The sequence below is a fragment of the Stylophora pistillata genome, chromosome 2, assembly GCF_964205215.1.
Source record: "Stylophora pistillata chromosome 2, jaStyPist1.2, whole genome shotgun sequence".
Lineage (NCBI taxonomy): Eukaryota > Metazoa > Cnidaria > Anthozoa > Scleractinia > Pocilloporidae > Stylophora > Stylophora pistillata.
In genome coordinates, this window is record NC_142520.1 from 24,085,286 (window position 1) to 24,100,856 (window position 15,571).

At 39.5% G+C, this 15,571-nt stretch overlaps 1 protein-coding gene across 1 annotated transcript in view; it reads left to right on the top strand.

The window, feature by feature from the left end:
- Positions 1-50: 50 nt before the first annotated feature.
- LOC111343172 (uncharacterized) overlaps positions 51-15,571 on the top strand; it is a 43,576-nt gene continuing 28,055 nt past the window's right edge. The window contains exons 1-18 of the mRNA XM_088748655.1: positions 51-316; positions 775-847; positions 2,469-2,579; positions 2,713-2,837; positions 3,985-4,168; positions 5,592-5,996; positions 6,394-6,522; positions 8,097-8,182; positions 8,974-9,040; positions 9,355-9,399; positions 9,910-10,049; positions 10,367-10,586; positions 11,113-11,210; positions 11,873-11,950; positions 12,906-12,939; positions 13,977-14,080; positions 14,257-14,338; positions 14,416-14,529. Of these exons, the coding sequence (XP_088604781.1) occupies positions 177-316; positions 775-847; positions 2,469-2,579; positions 2,713-2,837; positions 3,985-4,168; positions 5,592-5,996; positions 6,394-6,522; positions 8,097-8,182; positions 8,974-9,040; positions 9,355-9,399; positions 9,910-10,049; positions 10,367-10,586; positions 11,113-11,210; positions 11,873-11,950; positions 12,906-12,939; positions 13,977-14,080; positions 14,257-14,338; positions 14,416-14,529 (2,235 nt within the window). The 5' untranslated portion in view covers positions 51-176. The remainder of the gene's footprint in view (positions 317-774; positions 848-2,468; positions 2,580-2,712; positions 2,838-3,984; positions 4,169-5,591; positions 5,997-6,393; positions 6,523-8,096; positions 8,183-8,973; positions 9,041-9,354; positions 9,400-9,909; positions 10,050-10,366; positions 10,587-11,112; positions 11,211-11,872; positions 11,951-12,905; positions 12,940-13,976; positions 14,081-14,256; positions 14,339-14,415; positions 14,530-15,571) is intronic.

The following is a 15,571-nucleotide window of genomic DNA, read 5'->3' on the forward strand; positions in this document are numbered from 1 at the left end:
CTCCACATCCGGTGGGCTATCAAGTATGACAACGAGGCTATAGTAGCTCGGGTTGGTTACCAGGTGAAATATGGCGCCCAAAACAAATGTGCTCACAGTCCGAGATCGGAATGGTGTTCTAATTTACTTCGAGAATTTATGATCACGATCGCAACTTTTGTGTAGTTTACAAAGAAATGGAAGGAATTTATGAAGTTTCGTCTTCAGAGAAAGTCAAATCGCTGGAAGAAGATCTAAAGAAAGAGCTGAAAGAATTACAAAATGAAGTCGAAGAGGGAAACTTTCTAAGCTCGTCTGCAGCGCCGAAGGCATTTGGGTGAGTACTTGTTCATCAGTTCGGTTTATTTAAGCCTTTGTAAAGAAAAAATGCTCGTCTTGACTATTTTTCATCTACTTATGTTTGTATTGTTCCATTCGATATCGGTATGTTACTCTAGATCAAGTCGCGATCGTTGAAAGTTTGGATGAAAACGATTCAAGATTACTATTAATATTTATTCAGTATTTCACTGGCTCTGGTGTGTTTTTGTTATCGACGAAACATTAAAAGAAGTAACACTTTCGATTGCCATGCAGAAGTTATGCCGGTATCAACCGGTCAAAGTTGAGTTGTCGACAATACACGATTTAATTGCCAAAGATTTGATGACTATGAATAATTCAGAGTAAGTAAATAATTAAATTGTATTATGTCAATTGAGAGTGTGATTAATATTTGCTGTTTTATAGACCAGTAACCATAGTTTTTCCTTTTTCAATTTGAAATCTTTAAAGATCTGTTCCCTTACCTAAGGATGTCGATCATTTTAAAAGAGAAAGGAAGCTCGCTATAAACAAAAGTCTTCAGGTACTGTATACATGTATGTTATTTGTATGACTTTTGGTATGCCACTGCAGCTAATGGTCAATTCGCCACCACAACAAACTCACCACCACAAAACTCACCAGCACTCAAAGTGAAATCGCCACCGGTGGTGATTTGACTTAAATGTTATGTGTTGCCTCTTGTGTGAAACTTACTTCAAATGAAAGCTAAGATGTAGTAGTATATTGCAAAAAGGGAAAGGGACTTAATATGTTGTAAGTTTCATGCAATTTCATTCATATCAGCAGAAATCACTTAGTGAAAATCACTTGGCGAATATCACTCTGGTTTCGCTGTTCACAAACTGATCATAATCTTTGTGATATAAGCATGTTTTATTTCTTTTAAGGTTCCATTATTGAGACACTACACATAAGCTCTTAGTCCCTTCTGAGTCACACCGCCACTGCAACTAATTGGTCATAACTTGTAATGATGCATCCTAGGTTCTCATAATTAATACTCAATAACATATTCTCACGAGTAAAAAACAGTGGCCCAATGGTTACTACTCTGGATTAGAGGAATAAATTCCAGCTTTAGCCAGCAGAGTAACTGACATGATTTGGGCGAGTAAGTGCACAGTATTTTTACTTAGTGAAAAATGGCCACCATCTTTGATTTTAATGGCAGCAGGAGGGTGGGAAGAGAATAAATTTGTACCGAGAGGGTGATTGAGGGTCAAAAACAAGGAGACGTCAAGGGGCTGAGGTGGCCCCCTCCCCCTGTTGTGAACTCTAACTCTAGATTAAACATGGCCAGTTCAATAAACGAACGCATGCTTCTCAATGCTAACTCACCCCAATAAGACACCTGTACTGCAGGCTAAGTCCAGCTTCAAAACCTGATGGTGTGATTACATTGTGTTCTTGGGCAACTCTTTACTCTCACAGTGCCTTTCTGCACCAGGAGTACAAAATAATGGATACATGTAAGGGGGGTGATTTCCTTGGGATGGTGTGGTATCCCTCCCAGAGAGAAAGAACAGAAAGTGGGAGATTGTCTTATGTCAGGGCAGCTTTGCTTGAGTGCAGGCTATTACATGTTCACACATAATACCCTGATCTTGTGTAGACTATTACTTTAATCAGCAATATGTCTTAGATCTCAATACTTAACATAGAGTTCTTACCCTCTCAGGTAAACATGAGAATGAAATGAAAGATAAATACTTCAAAGAAGGTCTGTTTTTTCGAAAAAGAAATCCTTGTGGCCCTGACCCGATGGGTTCTTATTCAAGATTTTGTAGCACAAAGTGATCAGCAGTGCTGGCCATCCCATACCCCCTATGGATAGAAATCTGACTTTTGTTTTTAGTCCATTGCTGCTTACTCTCTCTCCCCCCCACCCCGACCCCCCACCCTATAGCATTTTGTTAGGTGTTCCTCGCCATTAGCAGGTAACCAGAAATGTATACAACTAATTTTAAGAGGAGCAATGTGAAAATGAGGTGTCTTTCCAATAGCACCAGGCCCCAGGGCTCAAGCAGTGTGAGCTCTGTGTTTAGTCTTGACTCCCACTGACATGTACAGTACTGTCAATCAACTCGTACATGAACTAAAACCTCGCCAAATCTATCATAATGGTGGATTTTGTTCTATAGGTTCGTGAAGCACAGCCTTTGATAATACAGTCAGATGTGATGCAGGAGGAGATGAGCAGCTGTTGTCAAGTAGAATATACTGCAAGGAGTATACCACTTTTGCTACATCAGGTCAGCTAAAAGTAAAGAGTCTTCATGGTTCTTTGTGGTTCACTGTATGTCACACAAACATAACAATTATTTTTGAACTTATACTATGTAAGAATTATGCTTCTGGAACCATTTTGGTTTTTCTGTTTCACAGTTTTTTTTGGACAGAATAGAACACTTGGTTCAGTGCAAACACATGCACATGCTACGCTGGGCTCGTTTCTGTGAGCACACGAAGGCCATAGAAAATCTGTTTCCTGTTTACCAGAAAAGACTCAGGTGAGAATGATGCGCCCACTTATCATTATTACTCACTCATCTGCTGACAATAATTAACAATTATTTGCTGAGGGCGAGGTGAATATCGTCGAACAATCTCAGAGACGAAGTTGAGGGGATTATTTGACAATATTCACTGAACCTGAGGCAAATAATTGTTTTAGTATAATTTCAGAGCTGAACATTACAGAGAAATTTCTAAAATCATAACATTTTAGTAACATTTATTAACATTTTATTTTAACATTTCATATAAACCGCGTGGAGCGGTTTACATAGTGTCATATAAGGAACCACTCAACCAATCAGATTTCTGGAAACTCTTTGCTCAGCTCTGAAATTATACTAATTATAGATTATCCTTTACATCCTAACATCAGTATGCATGTTCTCCATACTGTTCTCTATACACTGTTTTACACCACCTCTGGCACTGATGAGGTGGACATGTTCCAAAATCAAGAGCTTCAGTCTATGATTTTTATGATCTTCGTCATTCTCATGACTGTCATGTTGGATGCAGTGGGGTCATTGTAAGGAGGAATTAGAAGCTAGGCAATCTTATAGAGATAAAGTAGTTAATAATTGCAGTTTTGTATTTTGGGGTTTCGAAATGAGCAGTTCAGTCTGTTTAATTTTTTTAGCTCATTTGAAAGCAAATTTTGATTAGTAGAAGTATTCTTTGGAATTTCAAATGGGGCATTAAGTTAATCGTTCTAGAGTATTATACTTTTTAGTGGGTGAGATGAATACTGTCAGTATGATCTCTGGACTGTACTTTTCCTTTTACCCCAATAACGCCTAAGAGTGACAATTTCATCAAATTGCTTCGGATAAATTATCATTCTGAAATCACCGAACAAAGAAACTTTTGCTTATTAAACAAAGTCTCACTGTTAGCACCACATACATAGTGATGTTGGGGGGGGGGGGGGTGGGGCACAGAAGGGTTACTGAAACTCTTACAGTGTCACACACAATAATATTGTCCACTTAAAGATTGAACTTCATTTGTTGACTGCCACCTCAGGTTTGACGAATTTGTTTTTTAGAACAGATATATGTCGTAATTGCGGTAGGATTCTCTCTGTGAATAAGTGCAGTCGCGTAAGCTTTAACTCCACTTTCCCTCCTTTGATATTATTAGTTATATTATGGAAGAATATCAAGACTGTCTGCAGCGCGCAAGAAGACTGGCTGTGGCATGTGAAGCAACTCTAGCTGGAGGTGATTCAGCAATGAGTGTAGTTACCATGGATGATCTACTTATTTACAGCCGCTGGTTCATCTGTATGTTGCATTCAGTGAAGAACATTCATGCATTCATAAGGGTGAGTTTTTTGTGAATATAGAGCAATTTCCAATGGAGTGTCGAAAGGAATCCGCTATTGTTTTGGTTTTGCTTTACTTCGCTCTGTGATTGGTCTAGAAAATTCACGCCACTCTATCAACCAATCAGATACAAAGCTAAAGACCAATCTTAATTTGGTCGCCCGTGTTTTCCCGCGCTTTTCACTATGAGCTCCCAATGGCAATTGGCTAATGAGATTGTAAACCTATTTTCTGATTGATCACTGGGAATTTGGTTTGTTGTTTTGACACGCATTTGAAAACTGTTCTGTCCCATTTGTTGAGATTACTGAAGTCCCAAAAAAAAGAAAAGTATCTGGTTCAAAGAATTGGCTACTTGAAGTCTGAGAGTTGTCTCATTACGTAGGGAAAGTTGTAAATAACATTTTGGTGTCTAAAATCGGGTTTGTTAATAATTTGGTGAGGGAAAACGATATTTTTGCAACACAAAACGGAAAGAGTGTATCGAGCAAAATGTTGGGCATTTCGTGGGAAAAAAGACACACCCCATAGGAACGAGATGCAGAGATCTCGTTTAATTGAGACGTATCCCGTGAGAATTGGGACAAATCTGGTGAGAAACGAAAGTTATCTTGTATTTTACCGTACCTCATATGCAATCTACATGTACCTGCATTAATGCCGTAGAGATAATAATAATAATAATAATAATTTAATATTTATATTGCGCAAATTAACATGTGGATATGATCAAATGCGCATCACAACACTTTTCGGGGGACTTTGGCCGGGCAGTTTACAAACAATTGAAGGAACTTATTTGAAGATGCCCCCTTCCCCCAATTCCCAGTAAACAGGCCAGACCACATCACAGTAGTCTCATGAGTGGGTTCTTTAACGTCTTCTGCCTAACCAAATTAACTAATTAATAGATGCAGGAGACGGGACCTACGGTTTATTCGTCCTTTTCCGAGAAGACTAGAATGTCTAAAGTATCCATTTCTTGATATTATAGAAAGGTAGCGCATTCTCCTCAGTTATTTTAAGACCTTGAGTGTTGGTCCGGCCGGGGCTCGAACCATCGACCTCGACCTCCCGCACAACAGTCCAGCGCTCTAACCAATTGAGCTAACCGGGAAAGAAATACGTCGCTGGAAAGGTGACACTTACTAAGAGATACGAGTCATATCTCTTGCGAGACGAGGCACAGCTGGTAAGAAAAGAAACATACTGTACCTAGCGAGATGTTGGATGCGAGAGGTGAGAAATCTCGCGACCAACGACATTTGTTTCGTTAGAAACGCGATACATCTTGTAAAAAACAGGACATCTCAAAAAATGTGCGGCATTCCGCGAGAATCTAGGCAGATCTCACTTGCTGGTGGTTGACAGTGTCTTTTTCAAAGATATAGATAAAATCAAAAACGCTTTCTTTCCCCTCAGACGGTCGAGTGGCTTCCCGTGACACACAAGAACACTATTCAACCTCAAGTCGCTGAGAAGGACGAAAAACCTCCTGAACAGGAACGCAAAGCCTCTGTGGGACCGCCCTCCAAAGCACGCGGCCAACTGAAGAAGATTCTCAGTCAAGTGTCGATCACGGCCCACCTTCATGTCCTAAGACCTCAACCTACCCCTGATGCCAGTCTTCCGCCGCCGCCTCCTCTTAGTCTGACCCCCTATCAGTTGGTGTCAGGAACGAATCCCTCCATCGCGGCAGCAGCGGCTGCTTCGGGCGGAGGGCTGGCGTCTGATGAGATAAACCTGAAGTTGCCATTACACGAGATGACGTTTGCTACTATAAAGCCTCTGTTGGAGTTCTTTATGACTTGTTATGCTGTTGAGATGGTGAGGAAAGGAAACAGTTGTACTTTTTAATGACATTTGCGAGCACAAAGAAATTATCTCGCAAATGAAAAGCCACCAAAAAAAAAAAGAAAAAAACCACCAACTATCAAACAAAACAAAATCAAACAACAACAACAACAACAAAATACACTTGGTGTGTTTCCATCGAATTCGCTTCATGGTAGTAATGTTGGAAATCCTTTCAAACTGTGCATCTCTTTCTACGTGAGTTTTGACTCCTTTTAAGCAAAAATGTATAGGCATGGTATTAAGTTAGTTTTCTCTATTAATTAGTTGATCCAATATCAAATTCCCCAAACTAACCTGGTAAGAATTTATATGGCAACCAGTAAGGAAAGTAACAGTTCCCTGTACTCTAATGAAATTTTGTTTGTAGGACATAAATCAAATCAACACTCATGCAGATGAAATGGATCTCTTTACTATGGTCTCAAGAAGATTCAAGAAGGTCTTTTCCAAACAAGAACAAATGAGAACTTTCCCCGTGTACGATGCTTCCATCGAGGTTAGTCAAATGTGCTGAGTACCGCTCAAAAGTAAGTTGACAGTCTTGACTCGAAACACCGATCCTCGCTACTCGAAACTATCGAGGCTCGAGTATCAAGGATCGAGAATCGAGGATCGAGCCACTCGAAGAACTTTTCAACGATTTCGATCTGCAGTTTCGAGAAAACGATTTAATTATTGCACGCAAAACAATAGTAAAGGACCAGGTGTAATCGCTTCCGTTAAAGCTAAATGTTACCGTTTCAGAGAGAAGCTGCGAAATATTTTATTGTTTGATAAACGTCTCCGTGATTAGTTCCTTTTAAGACGTAATAAAAGTTAGCGTTTCAGTTTAGGATAAGACCTCGCGTAATCAAGATCGTTTCTAAACTAGAAGACAAGTTAGACCGTAATCCTCGATAAAGTAGTCAAAAACCGCGAACGTTGTTGACCGCTTCGATATAAGAACGTCTCAAAGAATAGGAAAGGAATGAAGAAAGAAAAGATCCTTTATTACACGACTCGGGGAGTCAGAGGGCCAATAACTAAAATCAACCAATAAAAATGCTCTATTGCCGGTCAATATTCTCTCAGTATTGGACCGGGCACTGTCCCGAATGATATCGCACTTTTGTCCCTTTGAACTTCAGTCGTATAATAAATCTCTTATTAACCAAGCTTTCTCGGGACCGTACTGGAAGAATATCGGCCCTCGGTCTTTTTTGTACGGACCTCGCTGCGCTCGGTCCGTGCTGTCAAGACCTCGGGCCGATATTCTCCCAGTACGGCCCTCGCGCTTGGTTAATAAGATATATATATTGGTTTGGTGTTTATCGCATGCGCGTGTATCAACCGGAATCGAGTGCATATTCTAACTCGAAAGGAAAGAGAGCTCAACCAAGAGCTCAAAATGCAGCTCTTCTTTAAACACACAGACAGCGCGCACACATGCAAATACAATTAGTTAATGCATCCGTATTAACACAAGCGTCCCTAGCTCACATCTCGTGGAAAAGCGAAAGACTATTCCGTGAAAGCGTCGCGCGTTGTGGGACGCGGTGTTCAGTTATGCGAAGAACCGTTGAGAGTTTGAATGCGTTATACGGCATAGTAAAAGGAACGAAATGTGGTCGATTTACAACACTAGATATTCTGAAATATGAACGTTTAACACGCAAGACTGATAAAACTTACTCATTTCCTTTGTGTCCATGGTGGTTTTTGGCGACTGCAAAGGCGTTGGTTATGCGATTTGTGCTGTAGGGTTTGCGAATGTAACTGTCTGTTGCTGCTCTTAACAAAGGAAGTAATATTCTTATAGAAGGGTTTTGATAATGTGTGTCAATGGTGAGAAAAATTCTACAACTCTCGCTCGCTAGGCATTTTGAGTCCAAATCGTAACTGAAGAGGAGAGTCTAGTGTGATACGGCAATGACTTCAACCTGACTGAATGTTACAATTAAACATTCTTTTAAGAAGTAATACAGAAAGAATTATATCCATTCAACTTGTAATGCAGTGGAAGGCTTTATTCGTTGAGAATTTTGTCAGAAGAAGTTTCTCTTTGATGTATCCATTGCTTTTGTTTTACAGGAGTTTGGAGATAGTAAAATAAGAAGCGAAGGAGCCTTGCACACTTTCAAGCAGCAGTCGAACTGGACTTCTTTCAACTCTCTGAGGTATTGAATCTCAGCTCTTTTTTAAAATAGAAAATTAAGTGAAACGAGTTCAAGCAACCGGTAGTGACCCACCGTCCTGAAATCTTCAACGCGTTTGAAATAAATAATTTTTCTGTGGCTGTATCCGCAGCGAGAACCCCGTTTACTCGAACCGTTGTCCCTTTACACCCAATTATCAGTATGCATATTCTCCATACTGTTCTCTATACATTTCCTAAGGTGCTGGCAAGGAGAATCTGTCGATCAATCTGAAGTTTTTTTCTGGTGGTGTTCATGTGCTTTATTCTTGAGATCTTGATGTTTGATCATTCAGGGGTGAAATTGTAAGGATATATCAGATACTTGTCTTTCTTAGAAGTCAAACGGCTAAAAGAAGCTACAACAGCTACACAAGAGAACGGAAAAAAATTGGCACCAAGATGAACATATCCCCTCAGTTCGTGAACAAATGTATGGGTGTGGTTTAAGGATTTAAACAGATTTTAAGTTACTGAATAGATGTAAAGCTCAAAACTACTGGTGCGAGATAAGTGGAGTGTGCGTTACATGATAAATGGTTGGAAATGCTCTTTTGGGAATCGGCTAGAGGATTTAGTTAAGCGAAATCGATTTAGCAAAGGTTACCTATTTGTCGCATTATTTTACAAGTGCTAGTATCGAGAAAACTGACGAGAATCAGCAGATTTAATGACATTGAATAGGAATTTATAAAAGTTCATTAACAGATCTGCTCTACCAATACGTGAAACTGGCTTATGTGAATGCCATTGTGTTACTTTGCTTTCTTGCAGGCCAGAGCAGGCCTCGGTTCAAGTTAAGGCCATGACAAAGCTGAAGCATAAAGGCAACATTGATGAGGTAATGCGACGCAACTATTTCAGGTTCTCATACTGTGACATAATTAACAAGTGGTAAACACCACAGCGTTTACTATCGAGTTATGGATGCACTTGGGAGGTTGCTAAGCTCGAAAGAAGGGTATCGCCTCAAGCGACTCTAGATTCTTGCTTGTTTATCATTTGTTTTATGACTTTAAAAAACAATTTTGTGCGAAACATTTGCTCACTCAGCAACGAATATCCATGGACAAATAGTAGACACTGAATTGACCAATCAGAGTGCTCGCTTTACGTTATTTTGTTATAATAGTATCTTCTCTCTTATCCTTTTAGTTACTTAGAGCTCATTCACGTTTCCTTCACGTACAAGATGGCCAGGTGAGGCTAAATTTCTGAAAAGAATGAACTATAATTGGGTCTGCATTCACAAGACGATGATATTATTTCCCATCCCTGAGCTCGGACGTTGATTTACCCTTTTTATATCATGTCCCGTGTTGTGTCGATGCATGTACCTGTAGAAAGTTATCTGTAAATTGGATGTTTGCAATTCAAATGGGTACCGTATTTCTATGATGACACCAAATACCGCCATAGCATAACCATTTTTCATATTTAACCATTGTGAGCGATTGGTATTGATAAATGACTGATAGTTGTATTGATGTTGGCATAAGAACTCAATTTAAAGCAAGGACTGACTGACTCATCTAGGACCTCACAACGGTTATAGAATAGTGTTTTTTTTCGAGCAGCTGTTGTCTTCTTTAAAACTTTTTTGTGCTTTGTGCTTACCCACAGGCATGGGACCTTACATGTAACTTAGCGCTGAGTTCTTTGTTAATATCGTTGAAAAAAATGTTGATTTTGATTCAATCGCTTCTTTAGAGGATACTATCATCATTAAAGGAACATGCCAAAGCTGTCTTGGAGCCGCCAACGCCTCTTCCAGCAGCTGTAACGACTTACCATACCAAGAATAACACGGCTGCAGTATGGAAACGGATTTTCAGCTATGCTAATGTGAGGTAAATCTTTGTTATAGTAACCCCTTAATTTTTCCCGCGATGTAAAAGCAGCATTACACGTGGTAGTTGAGTGACCCATCCACAAAACTGGGTGAGATGTGGCTCCTTAGGCGCGCTCGTGAGGCAGTGTGCGGTCAGCAACGCTAGGGAATGTAAGCTTTTTTTTTGTATACTTTAAAATGGGAAATTGTCTACAGGTGCCTGAAATGAATTAGCCCGCCTGCGTCGAGAGATTTTTTCGAGAAAAGGCCCATTTCCTCATTTGCATGAGTAACTCATAGCTTTCACTCCTTTCGTTTCTTGAATTTGCCAAATAGTTTGAGCTCCAAGGATGATGTTCTGGAGTTCGACACGAAAATCAGTGAAGATGACATGGGAGGCAATAGTAACTCCACGGGAGAGTTTGATTTGGGTACTGCGGTTGAACTTCTTGGCTTGGATGACGAAGATGCTAAGACTCAGGCCAGTAAACTTCAAGGCGCCTACATGTCCTTCCTCCTTCTGAGGCACCTCAGACTTAGGGATCTACAGAGATCGGTGAGAAATGGTCCCTATTTAATTATTGTGGGAGTGGATATTTGTAAATAAACTTGTCCACCTAATTAAGCAGCTACAAGGGGCCTGCATGCCCTCGGTCTAAGGGATCTCGAGTAAGGTGATAAATGGTCTCCATTCAAATAATGTTGTGGAAGGGGAATCTTTTCTAACGATCGTGTTTAAGTGATTTATCCGCAACAGGCGTGTATACCCCCTCTCACATCTAAGGTACCTTACAGAAAGGGATTTTTAGAGATCGGTAGGAAATGGCCCTATTTCAATACTTTTGGAGGAGGGAGTCCTTGTCACTATGCGTATCCAAATTATTTAGTGTTAGGAAAGTTTCTAGTGTATTCAACCATCAGGAACATGATTTGTATGTCGGACAGTTATCATTAAACTTTGCACGTCTATTCGGCTGTACGTCTATTCGGCTGTACGTCTATTCGGCTGTAACAACTAAGACTGAAAAAGTTAAACTGTTTTTCCCACATAACAAGATTTCATTTGACTATTTCTCGTCTAGTGCCTTGGCATACTCAACTACTTCAAGTCAACTGAAAGAACTTTAACGATTAATGACGGTGGCTTATCACTAGAAGGAGGAAAACAAAAAGCATCCAAGTAAGTCACATCAGTGGGAAAACTGTTGATGAGTACATTCAAAAAGTGTTTTGTTCATTCTCGATATCAGCTCGCCCAAACGAGATAAACGTTTAAAATCTGTATACAGTATCATGTACATCTGGAAGAGAAGTGCCGTGTTGAAAACTCCCTTTACTATGTTGATCATGACTTGACAACTGCGTCAGTAAATCGATCGCTTCCCTGATGGGGCTTTTGAGGACCAATCTAATCAACTATAGTTTCTAATCAACATAGATTGGTAAGAAGTTCTAAGTGAGAAAAAAGTGAGAAATTTGAAGGTTTACCTTTTATTTTTGTGACGTTTGAAATGCTTTTTGAAACACAGCTTAGCGGGAATTTTTCTAACCGGGATCAGGACCCCTACCCCTTCCTTTTCCACTACCCTCTTATCATGTCAGAATACTCAACGAAAATAAAGATTAAAAAAAAAAAAAGAATGGGAACTAGACGGGAGACAGACCAGGCGACTTCCTATACTTCTTATAGGGTGCATCTAAGAAGTTGAACTAGCGGCAAGCAAGAACAAGTTTTATTCACAATTCTTAACTTCGAGAGGAAAAAAAATCCATCATCCACACCTTGTCATAAGTCTTTTTGTTGCACATCACGTTCTTGATGACTGTTGCTTACCATTTCAGACATCAAGTGTTCCATGGCGGTGGTATATCAGGTGTTGGATCGCATCAATACGTTCACAACACCCCGGCTGACTACAGGTAAAGCCAAAGGGCTAACGCTCGAAACGTCAGCTTTGAAACTCTTTATGATATCCCATTTACATTATCAACTCAGTTGATAAAACCAAAATTAACTTGGTTATATCAACTAAGTTGAAATTGTAAATTAGCCACCGTAAAGAGCTAAAAAGCTGACGTCTCGAGCGTTGGCCCTTCGTCATTCGCTCTGACGAAGGGCTAACGCTCGAAACGTCAGCTTTTGAACTCTCTACGGTGGCCAATTTACAATTTCAACTTAGTTGATGTAACCAAATTACCTTGTTACCCCCACCGTCGCAGCACCACAGTCTCTTTGGAAACTTTCACCCTTTATTCAAAACCAAAATTACTTTGTTATGCTCTCCCACCAACGCAGCACATAGTTTCTTTGGAAATTTTCACCCTTAATTCAAAACCAAAATTACCTTATTATGCTGTCCCACCGACGCAGCACCATGGTTTCTTTAGAAGCCTATCCGCCCCAACCCTTTCACTCCCAGATCTCATTAGTAATTCTCATTACTGTCTGCCATACAATTCTTATCATGGTAGTCACTGTTGATATTTTTCTTTATTCTCATCACTTGTCTGCTTGACATTGTATTGATATTGTAAGGAGAAATTCTGTCTTGATCACTCCTGGCACTGTAAGGGTTAAGAGGTAGTTTTGTTATCGGTCATATGTTTTCAGGCCTGAGGGCCTGAACATGTTTAACTAGGAACAAGTCTTTTTGAATTAATAGAAAGTATGGCTGTACTAGTAAGACTTTTAAGACTAAAGAGTGTGTGTGTGTGCTGTTGTTGTTGTTTTATTTTTTTTTTTTTTTTCACTGCTTCTAAATCAAAGAAGCGGGAAGTAGAAGCTTTTTTGAGTGATCAGCGTGATTATTTTTACTTTGCAGTGCGATTTATTGCAAAGACAATTCTTCTATATTTTGATTTAATTCCTTTGAAGGGTTGAACAGTCTGAATTCATGGAGTTTTCAGAGGTGAGTGTTTCTGTGCTTTAGCCAGACTAGCGCTCATAAGTAGACTAGTTGTTGCAGCACCTACACGTGCGTAAAATGCGTTCAAGATGGCGGATTTACGCGCATATTACGCGTGCGTTACGTGAGCGTAAAATGTTTTACACGCACCTCAAATTACACGCAGTCTACGTGTAATTTGACTCTATAGAAAAATTCATTACTTGACGAGGGAATTCCGCATTAAATTGCACGCGAAAACCGATATCGCACGAATCGCGAAGCGATGAGTGCGATATCGGTTTTCAAGTGCAATTTAATACGGAATTCACGAGTGAAGTAATGGATTTTCCTTGAATCGCATAACTGAATAGAAATGAGAAAAGAAAGGAAACAGCATTACTCAAAATTGTTATGTTTACGTAGATGCGAAACAATATCACTTAGCCTGGTTTTCAACTCGCAGTTCCACGCTAAATACCTTGCTTCGTTAACCAATCAGAATACGAGATTTATTTCAATGATGCGACTCAAGTAAAAATTTTTCTCTTAGCAGTGTCCACGAATCTAACAATGAAAGTTAGACTCTCAGAGTCTGTATTGCAATTTCTGAGAAATTTAGCCCTGCTTGTGTACTTTGATTTAGACTTTCAATTTGTTCACTCAGTTCAAGCAATCGCACGCGACAGAAAGGTGAAAGTAATATTAAAGGTTAACATTTCGTTTAAAACTACGTGCGTATAAGGTATCAGTGTTAGCTTTATAAGTTATGTCATAATTTTGTAAATTACTTTAGTAATTTTTTTATATTGTGTTTGAGTGTTGTATTCTAAAGAAGAAGTTACTAGCGAATGTATAAGGAGACGAATATTAAAGAATAGAATGTTTGTAGATGTTAATGGTGGGGGGTTATAGCTATCTGATAATAAGAAAAAGCTTAGAACTGATAAGTTGAAAGGAATCGCTGTTTAGAAAAAAAAAATGGCATTTCTGAAATATTTTCTTTCTTTTCGCATCTCTGGTGTTTTAACAATTTTAGCCTGTGTTAAACTTTTTCCCAGGTTGAAAATCATGATGACTTCTTTACTACCGAGGAAGGTCGGGTTCATATTCAGGATCAAAGAGGATACTACATCTTATACGATACGGCGCTTGCAAGCTTCAAGTAAGTGCATTTTTCGTCAACACCCGTGAAAGGTAGCTTACGAGTTGTTCCTAATTTTTTCTTTCCTTAAAAAAGACTATAGGAGGCGCGGCAAAAGACAAGCAAAGTTTACACACGTTTAGAGGCTTTCTTGTTTGTGTGTTGTGGCATTTTAATGTTTTAATGTTTTACAACAGGGAACTGGAGACAGAACTTCTTCTTGTGGCCACCCATTTCCTTCAAAAAGACAAAGATTTGAGGCTGCCTAGAAATCTGAAGGTTAGTTTCTAGAGCGCTAAAAATCATCATCCCTGGTAAAATAGAAAGATTTGATAATGTTTTTGTGCCTATGTTAGTTTCAGGGAGATCATATTGATCTGGCAGCGTATGGACATCAGCAAGTGGACAGATTTGCTGTTCTTTTGGATTTGTGGACAAATGAAGCTGCATATTTGGAAAACAAGAGACAGGTAATTGCCCGGATAAGACAATCTATATAAACCTGCAGTATTTAAAAGCAGTGAAAAGGGCTACATCTACACCATTTAGCTGACAGACATGTTGGCTTCATGGTTAGCGCGCTGGACTTAGAGTGGGAAATGTTGAGTTCAATTCCTGGCCGTTATCTTCGAGTTATCTTATTAGGGATCTTAAGTAAACCACAATGGCAATGGCAACGAGGACGTGATAGAACAAGAGAACTAGTTGGCAAAATAATAGCTGTGCACGTGCATTTAAAACTTTGTACACTTCTTAGCCATCTTCTGCCAAACAACAAAGTGAAATCATCAAAACGTACGTGGTCTGAGAATTGAAACACCGACGCTAAATTATTCAAGTTTAAATTTGGAACCCAACCCCGCTCATATACATGATGCTGAAGTTAAGGTGTGGCGCCGTAGAATTAGCCCTTCACGAAATTCTTGTTATAAATTTAAATTAATTTTTTAATCAACGTTTTCTTTGCCGTTGTCGTCATGACTACTTAGGCAGGGCCCAACACTAACGGTAACCAACTAGCCACAGACTAGAAGAAATTCAGTTTTGGCTGGTGGTTTTGGATTTCCACCAACCAGTTTGGCTAGTAAACAAACTGAAATTGTGGTAACATCTAAGTTTTCACTAGCCACTTGGCTAGTGAGTAAGTTGAAAAGTTAGAGTCGAGCCCTGCTTAAGCGTCCATATTGAGCGTAGTTCGCGCTTTCGTTTTGAAGCGTTACTGTAGCTTTGAAGGTTACAGATGTATGGTGACCCGTTTATTTTTGTACTGGTTGCCAGAGGAAGCAAGTCAAACTAAAAAACAAATACAGATTTTTTTAAATATAGAATAAAATTTGAGAGTTCAATGAAATGTAACTTACAATTCGTAGGGCATTCCATACATCTTATAGACCTTTACGTTATCTCTGGCTGACCGTTATTTTAAATATTGGGTTCGTCGCGTCTTTAAATAAAAAGAGGGGTTGGTCCCCAGACTCCCTGGTACAACGCTCTGGCGCAAAATCTATTAAA